The sequence below is a fragment of the Strix uralensis genome, chromosome 3 (assembly GCF_047716275.1).
Source record: "Strix uralensis isolate ZFMK-TIS-50842 chromosome 3, bStrUra1, whole genome shotgun sequence".
NCBI classification, from domain to species: Eukaryota; Metazoa; Chordata; class Aves; order Strigiformes; family Strigidae; genus Strix; species Strix uralensis.
This window is the reverse complement of record NC_133974.1, coordinates 109597228-109614612: the sequence shown is the minus strand read 5'-3', so window position 1 is coordinate 109614612 and position 17385 is coordinate 109597228. Positions and strand designations below refer to the sequence as shown.

Sequence of the window (17385 nt, the reverse complement as noted above, 5' to 3'; positions counted from 1 at the left end):
ATCTGAACTGCAGTTCTCTACTCTGAAAGGTTTGTTTACCGGAGAGAGGAAAGCAATGCTTGAGTCTTAGCCAGATGATAATGGTTAATACAGACATTGGTCAAGTCACATAAGTTCAAGTATCAATCAATTCTGTAAAAACAAGCATCAAAGCTAGCTAAAACTGCTTGTTACGTGAGTTCTGAAACGCATCTTCTGTAACATTACATATAGCCAAGGACTTGCTGTTAGTCTCCTTGTTAGCCATCAGGTGCACAGTAGACAACTAATTCTACTTAAACAGGCAAGCAACAATGAGATTAACCATAGGTTAAGTGACTGAAAATAGCAACTTTGATCCTCCAAGTGACCAGCTATTTAAATGGAGGAGGTTACTAGACAGAAACAAGCATGGGAGCGAGAGGAACAAGAAGCGGAGGAAGATATGAGTGACTTCTGAGGGCTGGGGTGGGGCTTTTTTTGTGCTTTTCAATATTCCTAAACAACTGTTTGTTTGAACATAGTGTTCTCTGACTTTCTTTTAAAAATGTGAATTCAACCCCAGCTTTCACTCAGTAGCTGCAGTTCTTTATTTGAGTTTGTCTCTGATACAACACCTCCAATTTAGGCAAATCAATCATATCTTAATCTCTAGTAAAAAAAACCCCACAACATAGCAGTGCTATGAAGTGCATAGTTTTCTACTACATGTTTTCTCATTGTAACTTCTCAATATGAATTCTGTTGTATTCTGTCATAGTCTAAAAATAACAAGGCTTGAATCACTTTCTATAGTTTTTACTGAGCTGCAGGCTTCTGGGTCTCTTGGGTGCTGCAGCATATTTGACTCTTCCCTGTGAGATGCAGCCCAACTCTTACCACCTTCTCCTTCAGCTGTCTGCACATGGTGCTGCTTTTCAGCATTTTAAAGACTCAGAAATTCTCTCTGACAAATGTCTTCCTCTGCAGTTAATGACTTTCGTATGAGTATTGAAAGTGAAAAAGCACAATAGAAAAAAAAATACTAATAAAATTGGCTGTTACTGAAATAATCAACAGTCAGGCTAGGAATTTGAAGCACATCCTTACATGGGTCACAGCCTTCTGTTCACTGCTTTCTGCCCTTTCCATCCTGCTTCCATACATGTTTGTGCTGTACAACACAGGAAGGTCAAGGAGCTGGTCTTTCTGAGGAGAAAAAAATCCCCAGGCTGTATCCCATCTTGCTTGGTATCCCATGGTCCGATGAAGGATCACAGCCTCAGTCTCTTACAAAGGTCTCACCCAAGTCCTCTGCAGCCTGAAAAGTAGACAGGTTAGAAGAACCCCTGAGTGTAAGGAGTTAAAATGAAAATCCCAAACCTCGTTATATAGGCCAGAAATCTGTTACTTTGAATGTAATTTTAGTGTCAAAAAGGAAAGCACCCTACTGTCTCAAAATAGCAAAATAAGGGGGTGGGGGAGAAAAAGTTCTCAAGAAGTAGTAAAATTGTTTTTCAGATGGGCATAGAAGACTTCTGGGGAGTCTTCTAACCTACCTCGTGATCCCTCTGGATATAGGGAGAAACAAACCTGTATATTTGTCACATTGAATTAGCTTAGCACAACTGAAAAGCTAATGCCAAATAATAATGTAAAATGTATCTTGTTTTACCTGTCAGGGTAGGACTTCTGACTCAAAAGATTCATTACCGGCTTCTCTTGTATTCAGGTCTGGGGAAGGCTGCTTGTGCGGGCGAGACCGACGTGCCAGGCGTGGCTGCTGCAGTGCAGTGCATTAGGTCTTTCACCAGGCAAAGTGCTACCTTCCCAGTCAGGACTCTGAAGCTGAGAAACTAGGCATGATGTTTACTTTTCACCCTTTAAAAAATTTTTTTTGGAGTCCTGAGTGATATTACATCATGACAGAGGTGGGAGGATTTGTGTTTCTTCATTTGTGTTTTCCTCATGGATTTAGATCCATTTATGTCCCTCTTCAGCTCCTTCCCCAGGTGGGTTCTTCCACCCTGTGTGCTGTCCTCCCTGCGGAGGGCTTGGTTGAGAATTTCATGATATGAGAGGATTCCTCATCTGGCTGTGGAATAGCACTCAGGAAACAATACAGTCCTCTGCTGCTGTTTTCTTTTCAGTACGAAGCCTTGCAAGTGTACACTCCTGTAAGGCACTCATTCTTCCTCTTGCTGCCTCCAGCAAGGCTTTGATTCAGCCTATATCAACATTGGTCAGGTTGAACTAGCAGCTATTCATGTGGTTGACATGGAATGAATAATAACATGAAATAATCTAAATTTCCAGTGAAATACATTTTTTCTTCCTTCCCTTGCGCACATATATATGTGTGCTTTCACACATGCTCTTATTCTCTTTTTCTGTGTACCTAAAAATCAGTCACGTTACATTTCTTATATTTAACGTCAGTATCTTCTGCTGTATTTTAAAAACTTGTGAGTAGAATTCCTTCAACGCAGTTACTCATTAGTGCATTTTATTTTTTGCAAATAACCAAAAGGTGATAAATACAATGTCATATTTGCAATAAAGAACATGATCAAGCTGGGGGGAAGCAAGAGAAATTATCCTAAGTTTAGTTTTATTATTTCAGTAGTAGGTTCTTTGCTCTCCGCTGTTCTACTTTTTACTTATTCACTAGGAAAGAATCTTCTTTTCTATTAGCATTTAACCTATATACTGTTAATTTAGGGCACAGTGAAGTAGAAGACGACATATTTGGAAAAGCCATGTTTTTGTCTGTTGTTGTTTAGTAGCCTTCTCCCTGCCTTTTTTTTTTGGAGGGTGAGTAGATATTCTTAACAACACTGATTTCCATTAAAAAAAGAGGAATCACAAGTATCTGTGTAACTGCTGAGTAAACCTTTATTGGATGAAGGAGGAAGAAAGCAAAGGATCTGTGCGGCACACTTAAATGGCTGTATAATAGTGGTGTTTTCTGAAACATTCTTCTTCCTGCTGGGCAGTGTTTCAAAATATATGTGAAATGAAAAGCCATACCAGCCTGGGGGAAGAACAGTAAAATATATAGGATATAACAGTGCTTCTTCACATGTTGCAAGAGCTATGGCAAGTATTTGATGTATATATTTGTTCTCTTGGGATGACGTTGGTTTTCTTCTTGTTGTAAAACGTTGGGGATTTTTTTAGCCTCCAGGGTTTATTTTGCAGTATTGCATCTCTATCTTTGTTCTGTTTCCCAGATAACTCAGGAACAAGAAACAATTTATTTAAATTTTTGTGATGTGCTTTCTATCCCTTTATATTTTACATGTCTTTAAAGTATGTTCTGCATTCTTCTTCAGGTTTTTTTCCCCTCCTTTAATATATTTTTATAGCTTCATGGTGATTTTTATTGCTGATCAAGTACATAGATGGGAGGAGGGATAAGATCAACCTCATATTAAGACTGTATATCCTTCATTTGGCAACATGAAAAGCATCTAGTGGTCTCAGAACTCATTTCTGTACAGACCTCCCTTTCCCTCACCTCCCATAATTCTTGGTGGTGGTTTTATATCTGTGTATTTATTCATGGAGGAAAATAGAAAAGGACTAGGGAAGAGTTGCTGTGGGATGCAGTATGGACCCAGCAGATTAGTTGGTTTCTTCGTCAGTCCCAGAAATCTTCTAGTGATTTGCAACTAACAGCTTACTTCAGTGTAGAGCACTTATAAATATCCCTAACAATTAAAAACACATACATGTGTCTTACACAAATACACATACAAACACGTAGATAAGAATATATGTTAAAACTTGTCCAGACAGCTTGAGTGAACATTTCATCTGTGAATTGCTTTCTTAGTATCATCAGCTCATTTTAAAAAAAAGAATATGAAAATGTTTTTTTGACTGTCATTGTCAGAACCAATCAAGTCCTCAGTTTATGTTGTCTAATTTACTCTCAGAATTATTCAATGCAGTCAGCTGTTTCAGAGACTACGTATGGTTGTACTGAAATGAAGAGAGCAGAGACTGCATATCTAAAATGAGAATCAAAAGGAAAAAAAACATTTATATGCCTAGAATTATGTGTTAAGGTTTTCTAGCATAGGTAGTAATTTACTGTACAACAGCTGGGCATATTCTGGATTCCTCGTTAGCCTCGTCTTTGAGGATTTCTTTGACAGATGGCACTCACAGATGGACATAACATTCTTAAGGAGCTTACTCTTTCTACTCCTTTACCCGCCAGTAACTCATGATACTATTAGAAATCTAAAAGCTTTGACATGAATTAGCCTTACTTAGCAGACTTTAATTTTTTAATCTTTAGAATATGCTGTAGGATAGTGGTTGTGGAGTTCTTAATCTGTTTACTTAAGTTCTTGGAAGCCAAAATGGAATTCCAATAAAGTTGACATGGCAAAACATTGCAAATAGACAATCTTTTTTTATTATTCTTTGAATTGTGGTGATAATATTTTTATTCCTACCTTTTGGAGAATAAGTGTAGAATGGTACAAAAGAGTGCAGTTCAGCAACCCAGAAACAGCTCTGTCAACTGAAGTTCACAGAGTTCAAAGAAGCTGCTTGGTATTCCATTGTAATTACATTGAAATCTTGAGTGAATAAACCTGATATTTAAAGTTGGCTGGTCAATGAAACTTGTTTCTACCATCATCAGCTTAAAATAGTTTGGGTTTTAGTAGGTATTTTGAAGCATCATCTAATAGACTGCCACAGAAAAGAGCAAACTGTGTTCAAGATGTTTGAATACACTTCTATGATAGTTATTTGTCTGCCACGTACTTAGTGTTGTTTCTCAAAATTCATGTGACTTTGGGCTTGAACTTGAAGGCCGTTATTCTCTCAAGTGTTGACTCAAATGGTCGTTTTCTCTGATGAATGTTGTTCGTGTGGAGTTTCTGTTGAGGAATGTGAAACTATAAGCAGAATGATCAGATCCAAAAAAAGCATTGTGACAGCTGGGCAGGTTAGAGAGGCGAAAATAGTGAGTGCCCTCAGCCAGGTCCTCCACTGCATGTATTTGTGGCTTATTAGAAAACTAGAAGAACACCAGATGGAGGTAGAGAAAGGAAATCGGGGTTTTTTGTTTTGTTTTCTAAATGCTGTGTAAATTAAAGGTTCCCAACTCTTCCTTTGCAAATAGTATATAGCTCACAGTGGCAAAAGTTCTGATTCACAGCCCATTTTCAACAGGTTTTTGGTTTTTTTTCTTCAGGGCTTCTCTGATGTAGGCTGTTTGCTAGGTGAGCAATCCACTTTTTTCCCAGAGGCTCCTTCATTTCAAGCTGTTGTGTTTTCAGTGTAGGCACACTTAACGAGTTACATAAAGGTATAATTTAAACACCTGTTTTGAATCCTCCTTCTGAAGAACTGTCAATAAGCAAACAGTCCCGATGTAAATCCTTTTCTTTTGCATATATTGATGTACTCTGTTCTGGTGTCTGTGTATTCCAGAGATACTCTTTCGTAATAATAAAAAAGCATGCATATAGTTACTGCAAATTTACAAACAATTTAGCTAAGGAAAACATAGTGAGAAGAGTAATTGATGCACTGGAATATGAGGTTCAGATAAGTAGCCAGGCCACAATAGTGCCTAGTTTTCATTTTCAGCAAATTCCATATGTGTTTTACCACCTATAAACCTTGTCTTGCTGCTGTTTGTTTAAAAAATAAATATTTTCAAAAATAATTCTCGTCTTCCTTTGCTTGTTAAGTTCAACACTGTTGTACAGTCAGTTTCAATATGGTTAACCAGAGTCAGGATGAGGATAGAATCCTCAGTTAAGAAAAAGCAAGAGACATTAGGAGAAGCTAATGAGGCAAACCATAGGATGAAGTTATATTTCAATAGAATAAACCAGCTAGCTGATCCATTAACATTATCTGGCAGCAAGTGTAAACTCTTCTTGAAATTGGTATGTGAAGGAAAGACTGCTTTGGGGCAACAGAGCAATGGTACTGGTGGTTACCATACTTCTGAGACACAAGGAGGAGACCTGTACACTGTGCCCTGCTGAAGCCACAGACTCATGTGCTGAAGCTGTTCTTACGAGGAGATGAGTCTCCTTTGATGGCCAGGACTTGTTATGCAGAGAAAAACTGCAAAGGAGCAGTGGTGTGGATGGCTATTCATATAGTGTTATCTAATGGCTTCAGGCCAATCTTGCCAGTATTTATTATCTTAACAGTGTCAGCAATGTCAAAGACTAACCTTGTTTGCTGAGCATTTTGGGATAAGTGGGGGCTTTCTGTTTGTCAGACTTCAGAGCAGAAAAAGGTAGTTTTTCATTTTAACAAATTTCGTAAGCCTGACTACTACTGAATGTCAAGATACGATCAAGACAATTCTGTGGTTTTAGCTGTCATATCCTTGTAGAGTTGAGAGAGAGAGACTTTGCCAATTTTTGTTTTATGAACTGCAATTTCCAGGGCAAAAGTAGGCACATTATTAATACTAAGGCTAAAGATGCATTCTGTCTTGAGCCACAAGAACTCAGAAGTATATATGCTGCTACAACTGAATGTGTAGTATCTTGGTGTTACTCATTTCAGAATTAGATTTGGGGAGCTTTTATACAGTATAACCAGAATGTTGTTATTGAAATAAAATTGAAAGGGCAGTTTTAATCATAATTTCAGAATCACAGGATGGTTGAGGTTAGAAGGGACCTCTTGAGATTAACTAGTCCCACCCTCTTATTTAGAGCAGGGTCAATGAGAGCAGATTGCCAAGTGCCATGTCTAGTTGGATTTTGAGTAGTCCTTTCAAATTAACCATAATTCTGGATTGACTTTGTTCAGTGAATGGCAGAATACCTCCAGAGCTTTAGAGTATTGTTTGATAGTTACGTTAAACCTTGTCTTGTTTCATGGAAGAATATTTGTCTCATTTCCTGAGCATTATCTCCTTGAGTTTTACAAATTGCATTCAGTTAGTAGCAGTTTTCACTAAATTCTTATGCTGATGTTTGGACTCCTCAAACCAAATACGTGTTTTTCAAATTGGCTTTTGTTTCTAAAAAAATAAAAAACATTCCTGTTTTGTCTCTCCCATCTTTTGTTTGTACATCTTTCAATGCTTTTATGCTTGTGCCTCAAATATTTTACATCCTGAGAGACCATCATAAATAGCTATTTGAAACTATTAAAATTACCTGAAAAGAAACATGGTATGAGGCTCTTACGTTTTTATGCATGAATTTTTACTCAAAAATATTATTCTGTTCAAGATCAATCCATCATTAGGCATTCAAATGTTCAATTCTTTGTGTACCCAATTTTATATTTGAGTCCCTACAAGTTTTTTTGTCTAGTATGAGTAACTCAGGTATGAGACAATCCTGAGGGAAGTTACAAGCTTCTGTATTCTTGCTCTGCTGTAAGAGGCCAGTTCATTTTGGATTTCTTTTCCTTTGGGATTTTTTTAGCGTTTCCAATGTTTGGTAGTCAGACTATTTCAATTAACTTCCTTTTTTATTTGAACTTTTACCAGTGTCAGGATGCATTGGATATCAGACCTTCCATTATGTCCATGATTGTTTGCCATAAGGAATTGTCTTTCTGATAATGTCTACAACTCTTGATTTTTATTTCATAGGGGTTTAAAATGACATCTGTAAATCAGCATTGCAAGGCACTAAACTTAAAATGGTTATAAAATGACACACTGTGTTCCTGGTTTTAGTCTGTAAAACTGACAGGACAAGAGAAATAATCCTTAGACATCACACGTGACTTTGCTCTGACATCTCTTCAAAATACTGCATGAAGGGCCTAGGCTGAATGAGAGGGTTTTCTCCATAGATATCTGGTTCTGTCAGTTGATTAGCATTTTAGATGAAAGACAGTAGAGGAGTATGTAGCTGCCAAGTACTTATCAAAAAGAATTTTTCAAATCACCCCTTATACTTATTTTTCAAAAGAAGGAAAAAAAAATTGGATATAAGCAGCTTTAAAAAATAATTGTCCTTGATTTAGAACTGTTATCTTATTTGAGAGATCCATTATTTGAAAGCAAATAGATATGCACAAAGGCCACATGGAGACATTTTTGTAAGGTAAATTAATTCTGGGACATTATAATACGATGTGGTGGAGCATATATTTATAAGCCAGTAACTGCACAGAGTTCAAGTGTTCAGGAATGAATATCAGTGCCTGAACAAACTCAAGATGTATATGTGTTGGCTGATGTACTCATTCCTTGTTATTTGTTGTTATTTCCTTTATTAGCATTTGAAATTCATAAAGTACAGTGGATACCATAAGGTAAATACTGTGTTGTGTCCAGAATACTAGACTGAGTGGCAGCAATTAAAGACTGTAGAGAAAAGGACTGGGAGAGGACTTGGAGAGGTCAGCTAATACTTTTCTTCTGCTGCAAGGCGAGATCAAACTGTAGCTAAACTGCTCTTGATAGATGTTTGTCTAACCAGTTCTTAAAAAAAAAAATTACAATGATAAAGGTAGTGAAATGCCCCTAAGCAATTCGTTCTAGTGTCCTACTGTTATTATGAAAGTGATTTCTAATGTCTCATCTAAGTATCTTTTTCTGGATTTAAATTCATTATGTCTTGTGTTGCCCACACTCAGTGTGGATAACAATTTGCCTCAGTCTTTTTTGCACTGTATACTTCAAGTCTGTGGTGCAAGCTCTTCGTAATAAGAGAGGAATGTAATTACCTTATTCTTAGTGGACACAGAAGTTACTTCTCTCAATCTGGATTAGGGATTAAAAAAGTATACTTTGGCAGAACGTGTAGTCTGAAACTAAGTAAATTTGGATTCGGTACTTGATTCCCTATGTGATGTAGCACATGTATTGCATCTAGTATATGAAACCTTCATTTCTGTATTGTCTTTCATTTAGTTTTGTAGTATGACTGAGAATAAAACTTGATTAGGATGTGTAACAGTATAAATATAATACTGCACACACCTTTCAATAAATAATGACTATATCACAGATCTAGAACCTTTGTCTTGATTTGGTTGATGTTACCTAGTAATTGATGGGAGTCTGTCCACTGACTTTAATAAGATTTGGATGAATCTCCTGCTGCTGAGAGTAGTGAGATTCTTTTAGTAGAGGTGAATTACTGGGTGTTCCTGGAACAATGCATACATAATGATTTCTTATCAAGAGTTAATGAGAAAATAAGAGAGTTTTACGGTATTGAGATACTCTTTAAGAAGAAAAAAGTCTAACTTCCTCACTGTAATTTTAAAGTAAGGTTGTTTTGTAGCATTTATTTTTTCCATGTAGTTGCTTTTCTTATTAAGGCTTAAATTCTAAAGTGTTTAGTCTTTGACTATTCCTACTGACTTCAAGGTTATATGCAAGGCTACTACATCTTTCAGTTGCAAGTTTTAGTTTCTCAGCTTTATATGAAGCAGGTTTTGTTTAATATACAAACATGATGCAACTGTTTGGGTGCCATGTAAATAATAAGGTTGTGATCAAAGTTATTTAAATGATTTTGAATTCAATTGAAATATGCATTTTCTGGATTCCACCCAAAAAAGTGGAGGAGTGTCTGTTTAGGAGGAGGCACAGTAGAGTCTTGATAAGAGGCACGGTTAATGAGGTACAACATATTCCCATTTTCTCATGATGCTATCTTGCGCAGCCTATCTTATTGGGATTACTAAAGAATAACTGCCGACTGTCCAAATCTAATTTGGCTCAGTGCACATCAGTCTTTCTGCCAGATGGAGCGTATTTCTAGTTTTGCTCACTAGAATTCAGATAAACTGTAGTTGGCAGAATATGGCAACTTTGACTTTGATATAACCCAGTACACTGTAATGGAAAATAGAAATAAGCTCCTGGACATAGATGTCTGTCGGTTTGACTGTGTAAAAAAAAAAATGCATCAATTGACTAGCATTCTTGATGGAAGTTCACCAGCTGTTTCACTCTGCATATCTAAAGCAGGCTGTCAGAATGGCATCACTGAATACCTTAAAAACTTCACAGGCACCAAATTTTCTCCTTTCATTGGAGTGCTGCCAAAACCAAATGTCTTTGTTTTTTATCATGGATGTAACATTTCTATGTGAGGAGGAGCGTGGAAGAAAAGTCTGCCTGAAACAACAGAAGGGAGTGAAATAAACAGTTTGCCAAACTTCTGTCCTGGCTAAGGATAATCCTGTGTTCTGAAGGAATTTTGGATAAAAAGTCCAGGCATTCTGGCAGTAAGATTCTTGGTTATGTTTTTTTTAGAGTAGGTAACTTGGCAAAGGATAACATTTCTTGTTGTAAAAGTGGATAATTATAATCATTGATGTCTGCTTTTAACCTTTTTATTTATACTTTTGGGGAATGCTCTTGCATGTATAATGAGAAAATAATGTGCTGCGAAATCCTCAATTAGTAATAAGTTATCTGGATCAGTTTCTCTGTGCCAGCAGTTACACCTGAAACTAATTTATTTTTCTCATCTGCTGGTATTTTAATTTTCATTGGTAGCATTAAAAAAAATAGTGTTCATGTTAAGATTTCACAGAAAAATAATTTAGTGGAAGCTATTCACTTTGTTCTTTACTATTCAAGGACAGCATGACTTGGGGCCTGTGACCTGTTTAGGAAAATTAACAAATTTCCATGCTTTTCTAATGTTAACATTTGAAATAAAAATTAGTTCTCCAGATTATTCCTTTCTTAGCCAGTGGGCTAAAATAAACTGGTAGCTCAGCTATCAAATTGCTCCTTTAATTTCAGACAGGTCCATTTCTTTCTTCAGGCTCAGCTCACATGGAAGTTGTTGAATTTAGAACCACATAAGCCCCTTTATTGTCATTTCAGTTCTGCTGCTTTAAAAGCTCAGCTGTGTATGTGAGGACAGTCCATTAGCACCTGAAATGTTTATTCCAGTGAGGACATATTGAGAGGTGCCCCCTTGAACCATCTGGCCACCTTTTGTTGATATTAGTTACAGAGAAGGACTCAGCTTTTCCTTCATTTCTGCCTCATCATTTTTCTTTTGAAAAAAAGAATAAACACAATACAAATGAATAACCAAAGTGAGCACATTCTGCATTATAACTGCACAGTTACCAAGAAGAGGGATCACTACTGGTCATAAACTCTTCAATGCCAGTAGGGTTTTTATCACGTAAACTTAAAGATGTGGGCCTGTGAGTTGCTCCACTGGCATAATCTTTGGTTTATTTTGGCATATCTGATGTGACTGCTTCTTAATCATTCTGTTACAGTTCTTGCATTAAATGTCACACTCTTTTTGATGTATCTTCCTTTCTGTTTGTCTGGTCCCCTGTCTCCGTGAGGCTGCCTGTGAAACAAAATTAATTTAAGATTCTTCTGGAATCTGCTGCTTCCTGTGCTGTAGACCTGAGGAGCTCCATGTGGTCTTGCAAATAACTTAATAACATTGATTCAAGGAATGACATAGATGAACCTCAGGAACAGATATGCTTTGAAACCATAAGATGATCACATAATTCAAGTTGGAAAGAACTTAAGGACGTTGTCTGGTCCAAATTTCAATATGTAAGACCTCATGATTCCTGAAGTTCCGTTTAGTATCAGAAATGAATCCAGGGAGAAAAAATACATTCACATGTATTAAAAATTCTTTTTAGTTTGTTTTACAGCTGGAATGTTCTGTGGATTTAGCATGTCGCAGAGGGAATACTTTTTCTTGAGTCTTACTGAACAAATGAAATTCTACTCTGGCTCATTAACAGAGAAATCAAAATGAATGGCAATAATCCAGGTATCTGCTGTAGTTCTATTTCAGAACTTTGTTTATATTAACACAGTTAGTATGTAAAATGTTTGGGTTTTAATTATAGCTTAAGAAAGTAAACTTTTAAAGAGAGGTGAGTGAAGTCATCTGGGTAAACGTGCCAATCTGAAGAACAGCTCCCCAAATTAAACCAAGAAGCATTATGAAAAATGATTCGTTAAAGATTTTTCAAACTTTTTTCATAAGCCTCCACACTCATTTTCTGTGCAAGTGTAGTTTCCAGTATCACACAGACTGTTTATTCCTACAGCATTCTCCAGATGAACAGAAGCAAATAACGAATGACTGCAAAACAAATACAAAGAGCATCACTCTATTCAATCTGTTATGCAGTGCTGATTTTTCTCCTACAGTCAAGGCCTCAGAAAAATAAAAGTCACTCCAATACTCTGTGTGTTGGAGTCATGATTTAAATGGACATACATGTTTTTAAAGAAGTTTATTTGGTCTAGACTTCTATCTTCTTGGCTGGTATATCACCCATTCAAAAAAAAAAACCAAAACAGAACATCTGTCTTTGCTTAATTCACATCCTCGGGTGGCAGTGCTACAAAAAAATTGATATAAGAAATATTTGTATTTCTTTGGGTATGCTGAGTACCCATGTCCCCTTAATTCACTGTGGAGTACATTTGAAGAACTTGTACTGACTTGATTAGTACCAGGTCTAACTCTGGCAACCTGTACCCATTGCACATCTCAAGAGTAGGGCTGAACTGCCTGGGACTTGGTAGAACTCAGGGTCTCCAGAGAGCACAGTGGTGTCAGAGCAGTGCCCCCAATTCAATACTTGTTCCCACTATAAATCTAGTTCATAAAATAGCTTCTAAATCCTTACTTCTTGAAACTGAATTATTATTTCATATTTTGAGTGAGCAGACCTTTTTTCTTATATTATAGTGAACTAGTTATAGGGTTATTAGAGTATTAGTGCTCCATAGCCTTCTAGCCAGATGATATTAGTTGCTTGACTGAGCACCAGTGTTACTGTTGAGTGATGTTGAAATGGTTTGCCCACAATCATCTAATAACTCTCATCTACAGAGATTCAGCCCAGTGGTCTATTCACTAAACCATTTAACTTTTCATTATTTGCTCATTACTTTTGCCAGATTTTAGCTACTTGGTCTGGAATTTTCCTTCCTTAGTATCTGCCTGAAGCAGCGTCATCTCTTTTCCAGGAACAAGATCAAGAAACATGCATTGCTTTTCCTATATCAATTTTAAATGAATAAAGTAATTCTTAAAAGTCCTGTGAGAAATTCTTCTGCTCTGGGATATGAAGACACCATTGAAATCCAGGAGAGAATCTTCCTTGAGTCATGGATGTATTTTCATTCTTCTGCCTTCCACCTAGATATTTTCAGGTTATAATTTTCCCCTCAATGTGCCAGAGTTTCAAACAATCATATGCAGAGTTTTGTCCCTAAATGCTTTTCAGTTTTCTTCTGCTGTAGGTTTGCACTGTTTCAGAGCTGTAAGAATGAAGTGACTTGCCCTGCAATTTTGGGAGATGGTGGTAAATAGACACTAGAGACAGCGTGGAGACTCTTTGTTGCTAATAGAGTTCTTCCTTTTGGTGCCAAAGAAGTGTTCTGTGCAATAGAATAAAAACTGGACATCAGGGAAGAGGATAGTAAGGATTAGAGGAATAGGAAGCCAGTGGAATGAGAAGGGAATCTGGGAAGTGACTATGGGGAAATAGTGCCAGAGCTGAGATGGGAGAAAAAAGGATTGGTTAAATGTGTACATGTAGGGAGACTATGGTTTGGGAGTGAAGAAGCTGAGAGTGAAAGAAGGAAATAAAAGGGGAGAACATTTGGGTTTGATAGGCCATGGAGCATTGGACATCTCAACTTTCAAGGCGAGTCTAGGAGGCAGGGGATGATGAGAATAAAGCAGCAGCTGAGATGGAAACATGGGAAGAGGAAACCAGTTCATACAGCGAAGAAACTGTGATAAGCTGGGAAAGGTGGAGTGGGTGTGAAGAGGGATCATCATGTTTTATTTAGAACAGGAGAAGAATTAGTTCTGATATCTAAAGGAGTCACCAAATGTCATTCAAAACAAAAACCTGGAACAAACCTCATAGTTCTAATGGCATCTAACTACTGCGGGCTCAGTAGAGATGCGGTGTTTATGACATATTATTTTTCCCCATAATCAACACCTTTGAACTCTTCAGTTACACTGGCAATAATTACTCCCCTTCCTTGTTCCCCTCTGGGGCTCATAATTTTCTTAACTTTCCTTTTGCTTATAGCCTACTCTGCTCTGCAGGTGCCAGCAATTCTTGTCTTTCAAACTGTCTTTTATTAACGTAGTTCAGCTGAATTCAGAACAGTTGTTCATAACCCATACCTTCTGTTACAAGTGCTGAAAAGAATTTGTATGCATTAAGTTGGTCTCCTTTTTTTTTTTTTTTCTGAACTATAAAAATTGTTCTTACGAAGTTATTATCGAGCCTTACAAACTTCACTTTGTGAGAAATACTTGTTCCTCTGAGTGCTTTCAGTGTTGTTTGTGGGTTTGGTTTTGCACAGCGTTGACAACAAAGTAAGATTTTTCATGTTTTCTGCTGTTTTGTGAGATTGAATGGGGGAGGTTGGTATGATGATGATTATTAGTAGTAGTATTATTATTTCTCTCGGGAATATATTAAAAGATAAAACGTGGATAAATGGAGCCTCAAGGGTGACTCATGTTTTTGTTTAGCTTGAACTAGGTCCAGCTTCTAAGAGGAACTTGATTTTAGGTGCATGTTTTTGCAAAGTGTTGTAAACTGAAGTTACAATTCCAGAGGTCTCAATAGCATGTGTTTGTTTTTATTTAGAAACATGTTTAAGGAATGTTTTTGGTGGGTGAATGTAAAATAAATAAAACTATCTCAATCTGGAGGTTGCAATTCTTTGGCATATTCAGTGTCAGCAAAAATCAAGTGGAGGAGTGTTAGTTAGGGAATGTACCCAGTTAATTTTTATGTTTTAGTTTGTAAATAATTGTCTTTATGCTCAGTTGCGGGATGCAAAATTATTTCTTAAGTAGTGTTTGTATTTTACTTTGTAAATGTTTCTGCATATTTGGAAGGTGACTAAAATTTGTTTTCAGCATGGGCTACTACCTGCTCATCTTTAGGTAACACAAATTCAGAGAGTACTTTTCTTCAAAGCAACATGCTGTTTACCATATTCATTGTCACTGAGTGTGTAACAGTGCGACACCATCATGCCGTTGATTCTGGAATGTTGTTCAAGGGCTGATTCTAATCTTTTTACCATTGTAAATTCTCAGTAAACATTGTTTATAACTCAGTTTTTATTAAAAAATACCCAAACCAAACAACAAAGCTTGCTTTCATGTGCAATGTTGTAGCGTGTGAATATTTTGAAATTTGCAAAGCAATTGATGGCATTCATTTATAAGTTGTTAGGGGAATTCAGCAAAGTCAGGGCTTCACTTGTTTTTTGTTTGTTTTAGGGGATTTGTTCTTATGTCTTATAAATGATTGTTCACTGAGAAAGTATAGTACTTTATTCATACAGTTGTAATTTACCTTTTGAATATAATAAGGATAGAGTAAGAATGTAATAATGTCATCTATTTAAAAAATGTAGCTTAATGGATATTTCTAGTAAGTGTACTTTAATGAAAAGGAATTTCAACATTTGAACCTAGTTTGCAAGCTGAACAATAAACGTCCCTCTGGTAACTTTGAGAGCGTAGATGCTTTCGTCCTAGTCAGCTGCATACTGGGGGCATATACTTTATCTGTGTTTCAGTATACTTAGGTATCTGTGAAACCTGAGATTAAAAAAAGGGTTAAATTGGCAAAATAAGGAGTATTTATTATGTTGCCTGCTTAGAAGGATTTTGCCATGTGTATCATGACCTGAGTGAGACAGCTGCGGAGTTTCGCCAAGCAGAGCTGCAGTAGCGTGCACAATGGCTTTGTTGATCATTTCAGCAGAAGTGTGACAGACGTACATAGTGAGCTAAGATGTCTGTGAGAGAAAAATATTGATGAAAGACACTAAATTTAAAAATGTGTTAATTATTTTATGGTTTCATTGACATTTTGCTCTACAGTAAAACTTAAGGGATTGTTATCTAGCTCCAGTATAAGCGTGCATCTTTTCACTTGGCAGTACTTCACTAGAATTCTTCAGATGATTTAAAAGTTTTATGTACAAAAGTTCAGAGCAAGTAAGATTCTCCTATCTACCTGTGAGAGGTGAGAGGAATTTGACCACACAGTTCTTACTAAAATTAACAGGCATTATATGATCTGATCTACGGCGCCGTCACGATATGTCCCTGGTGCAAATTTCACCATATGATGAGTGACTGTGTTCCATCTACTGATCTTTTGCTGGTTTTGAATGATGGGAGTGTTGCAGAGTCAATGCTTGGACTGTATATTATGCAAAACATTTTTGTACTAATTCTGGAATGTGTTTTAATTGCAGGGATATTAAGCCAGACAACATCTTGATGGATATGAATGGACATATTCGATTGGCAGATTTTGGTTCATGTCTGAAACTGATGGAAGATGGAACGGTAAATTAGAAAGAATGATATATTCCTAAACACCTTTTCTTCAGTCTTTTGCTAGCCACTAAGATATGTACTAATAAAGAGAAAAGGTGCCTTATGTCAAATGAAGTGGAATTGTAATGGTATTGGTATGTAACTAACCTTGGTTCAAACTGTGGCTACACGCTGCTTGAGTTTACTTTCTATTAAAAGCTTTTTAGATGCATATAGTCAACACATAAATAAATAAAGATAAGCTGCACTGTCAGTACTGAGTATGTGTTTGTTGATGAGCTACAAACCTCAGTTTTGAGCTCTGAGCTCTAATCTTATTGAACATGTAAGCTTTAGTATAAGCAGAATGAGATACTGAAATATGATGATGTGCTAATTGTAGTATATTTAAACTTGCACAGTATATAGTAGGTGTGACTAGAATGTAATTCCAGTATGTTAATTGTGTCCCAGAGTGTTACAAAGTATTTGAGTTAATATATGCGATTACCTAATCCATAATTACTTAACAGCTCTAAGCCTGAGAACTGACAGTTTTGTTCTTTTTGTTATTAAATATTTGTAAGAGTTTAGCAAAAGTAAATTACTGGGATGCCTATTAATATAGTGCCTTGGATGCTTAAGTATTTCTTTATTAATTTAGAAGCCTTTCTGTTTAGTTGTTATAGCTAGCACACTAGGCTAAATTTATATATACATGCACAGTGCCACAAACAGCAGTGTCTGTAACGATGGATGGATTTTAATCCTGGAAATGTAACTTCTACAGGTCCAATCTTCAGTGGCAGTTGGAACTCCAGACTATATCTCTCCAGAGATCTTGCAGGCCATGGAAGATGGAAAAGGGAAGTATGGGCCCGAGTGTGACTGGTGGTCCCTAGGCGTTTGCATGTATGAAATGCTTTATGGAGAAACACCCTTTTATGCTGAGTCCTTGGTGGAGACCTATGGGAAAATAATGAACCACAAAGTTAGTGCACTTTCTCTTTCTCTATTTAAGCTAATTTTTAATAAGTAATAGGGTAACTTGAAGACTTATTTAAAAATGAGTTTTTGTGTACTAATTATGTTAATATTCATAAATGTAGAACAAAAAATA

General features: G+C 36.6%; 1 protein-coding gene across 13 annotated transcripts in view; it reads left to right on the top strand.

Annotated features, from left to right (window-relative positions):
* Positions 1–17385, top strand: part of CDC42BPA (CDC42 binding protein kinase alpha) — a 191607-nt gene that overhangs the window by 96192 nt on the left and 78030 nt on the right. For all 13 annotated transcript variants that reach the window (XM_074863873.1, XM_074863878.1, XM_074863872.1 and 10 more), the window contains exons 7-8: positions 16202–16295; positions 17056–17256. In XM_074863873.1, the coding sequence (XP_074719974.1) occupies positions 16202–16295; positions 17056–17256 (295 nt within the window). The remainder of the gene's footprint in view (positions 1–16201; positions 16296–17055; positions 17257–17385) is intronic.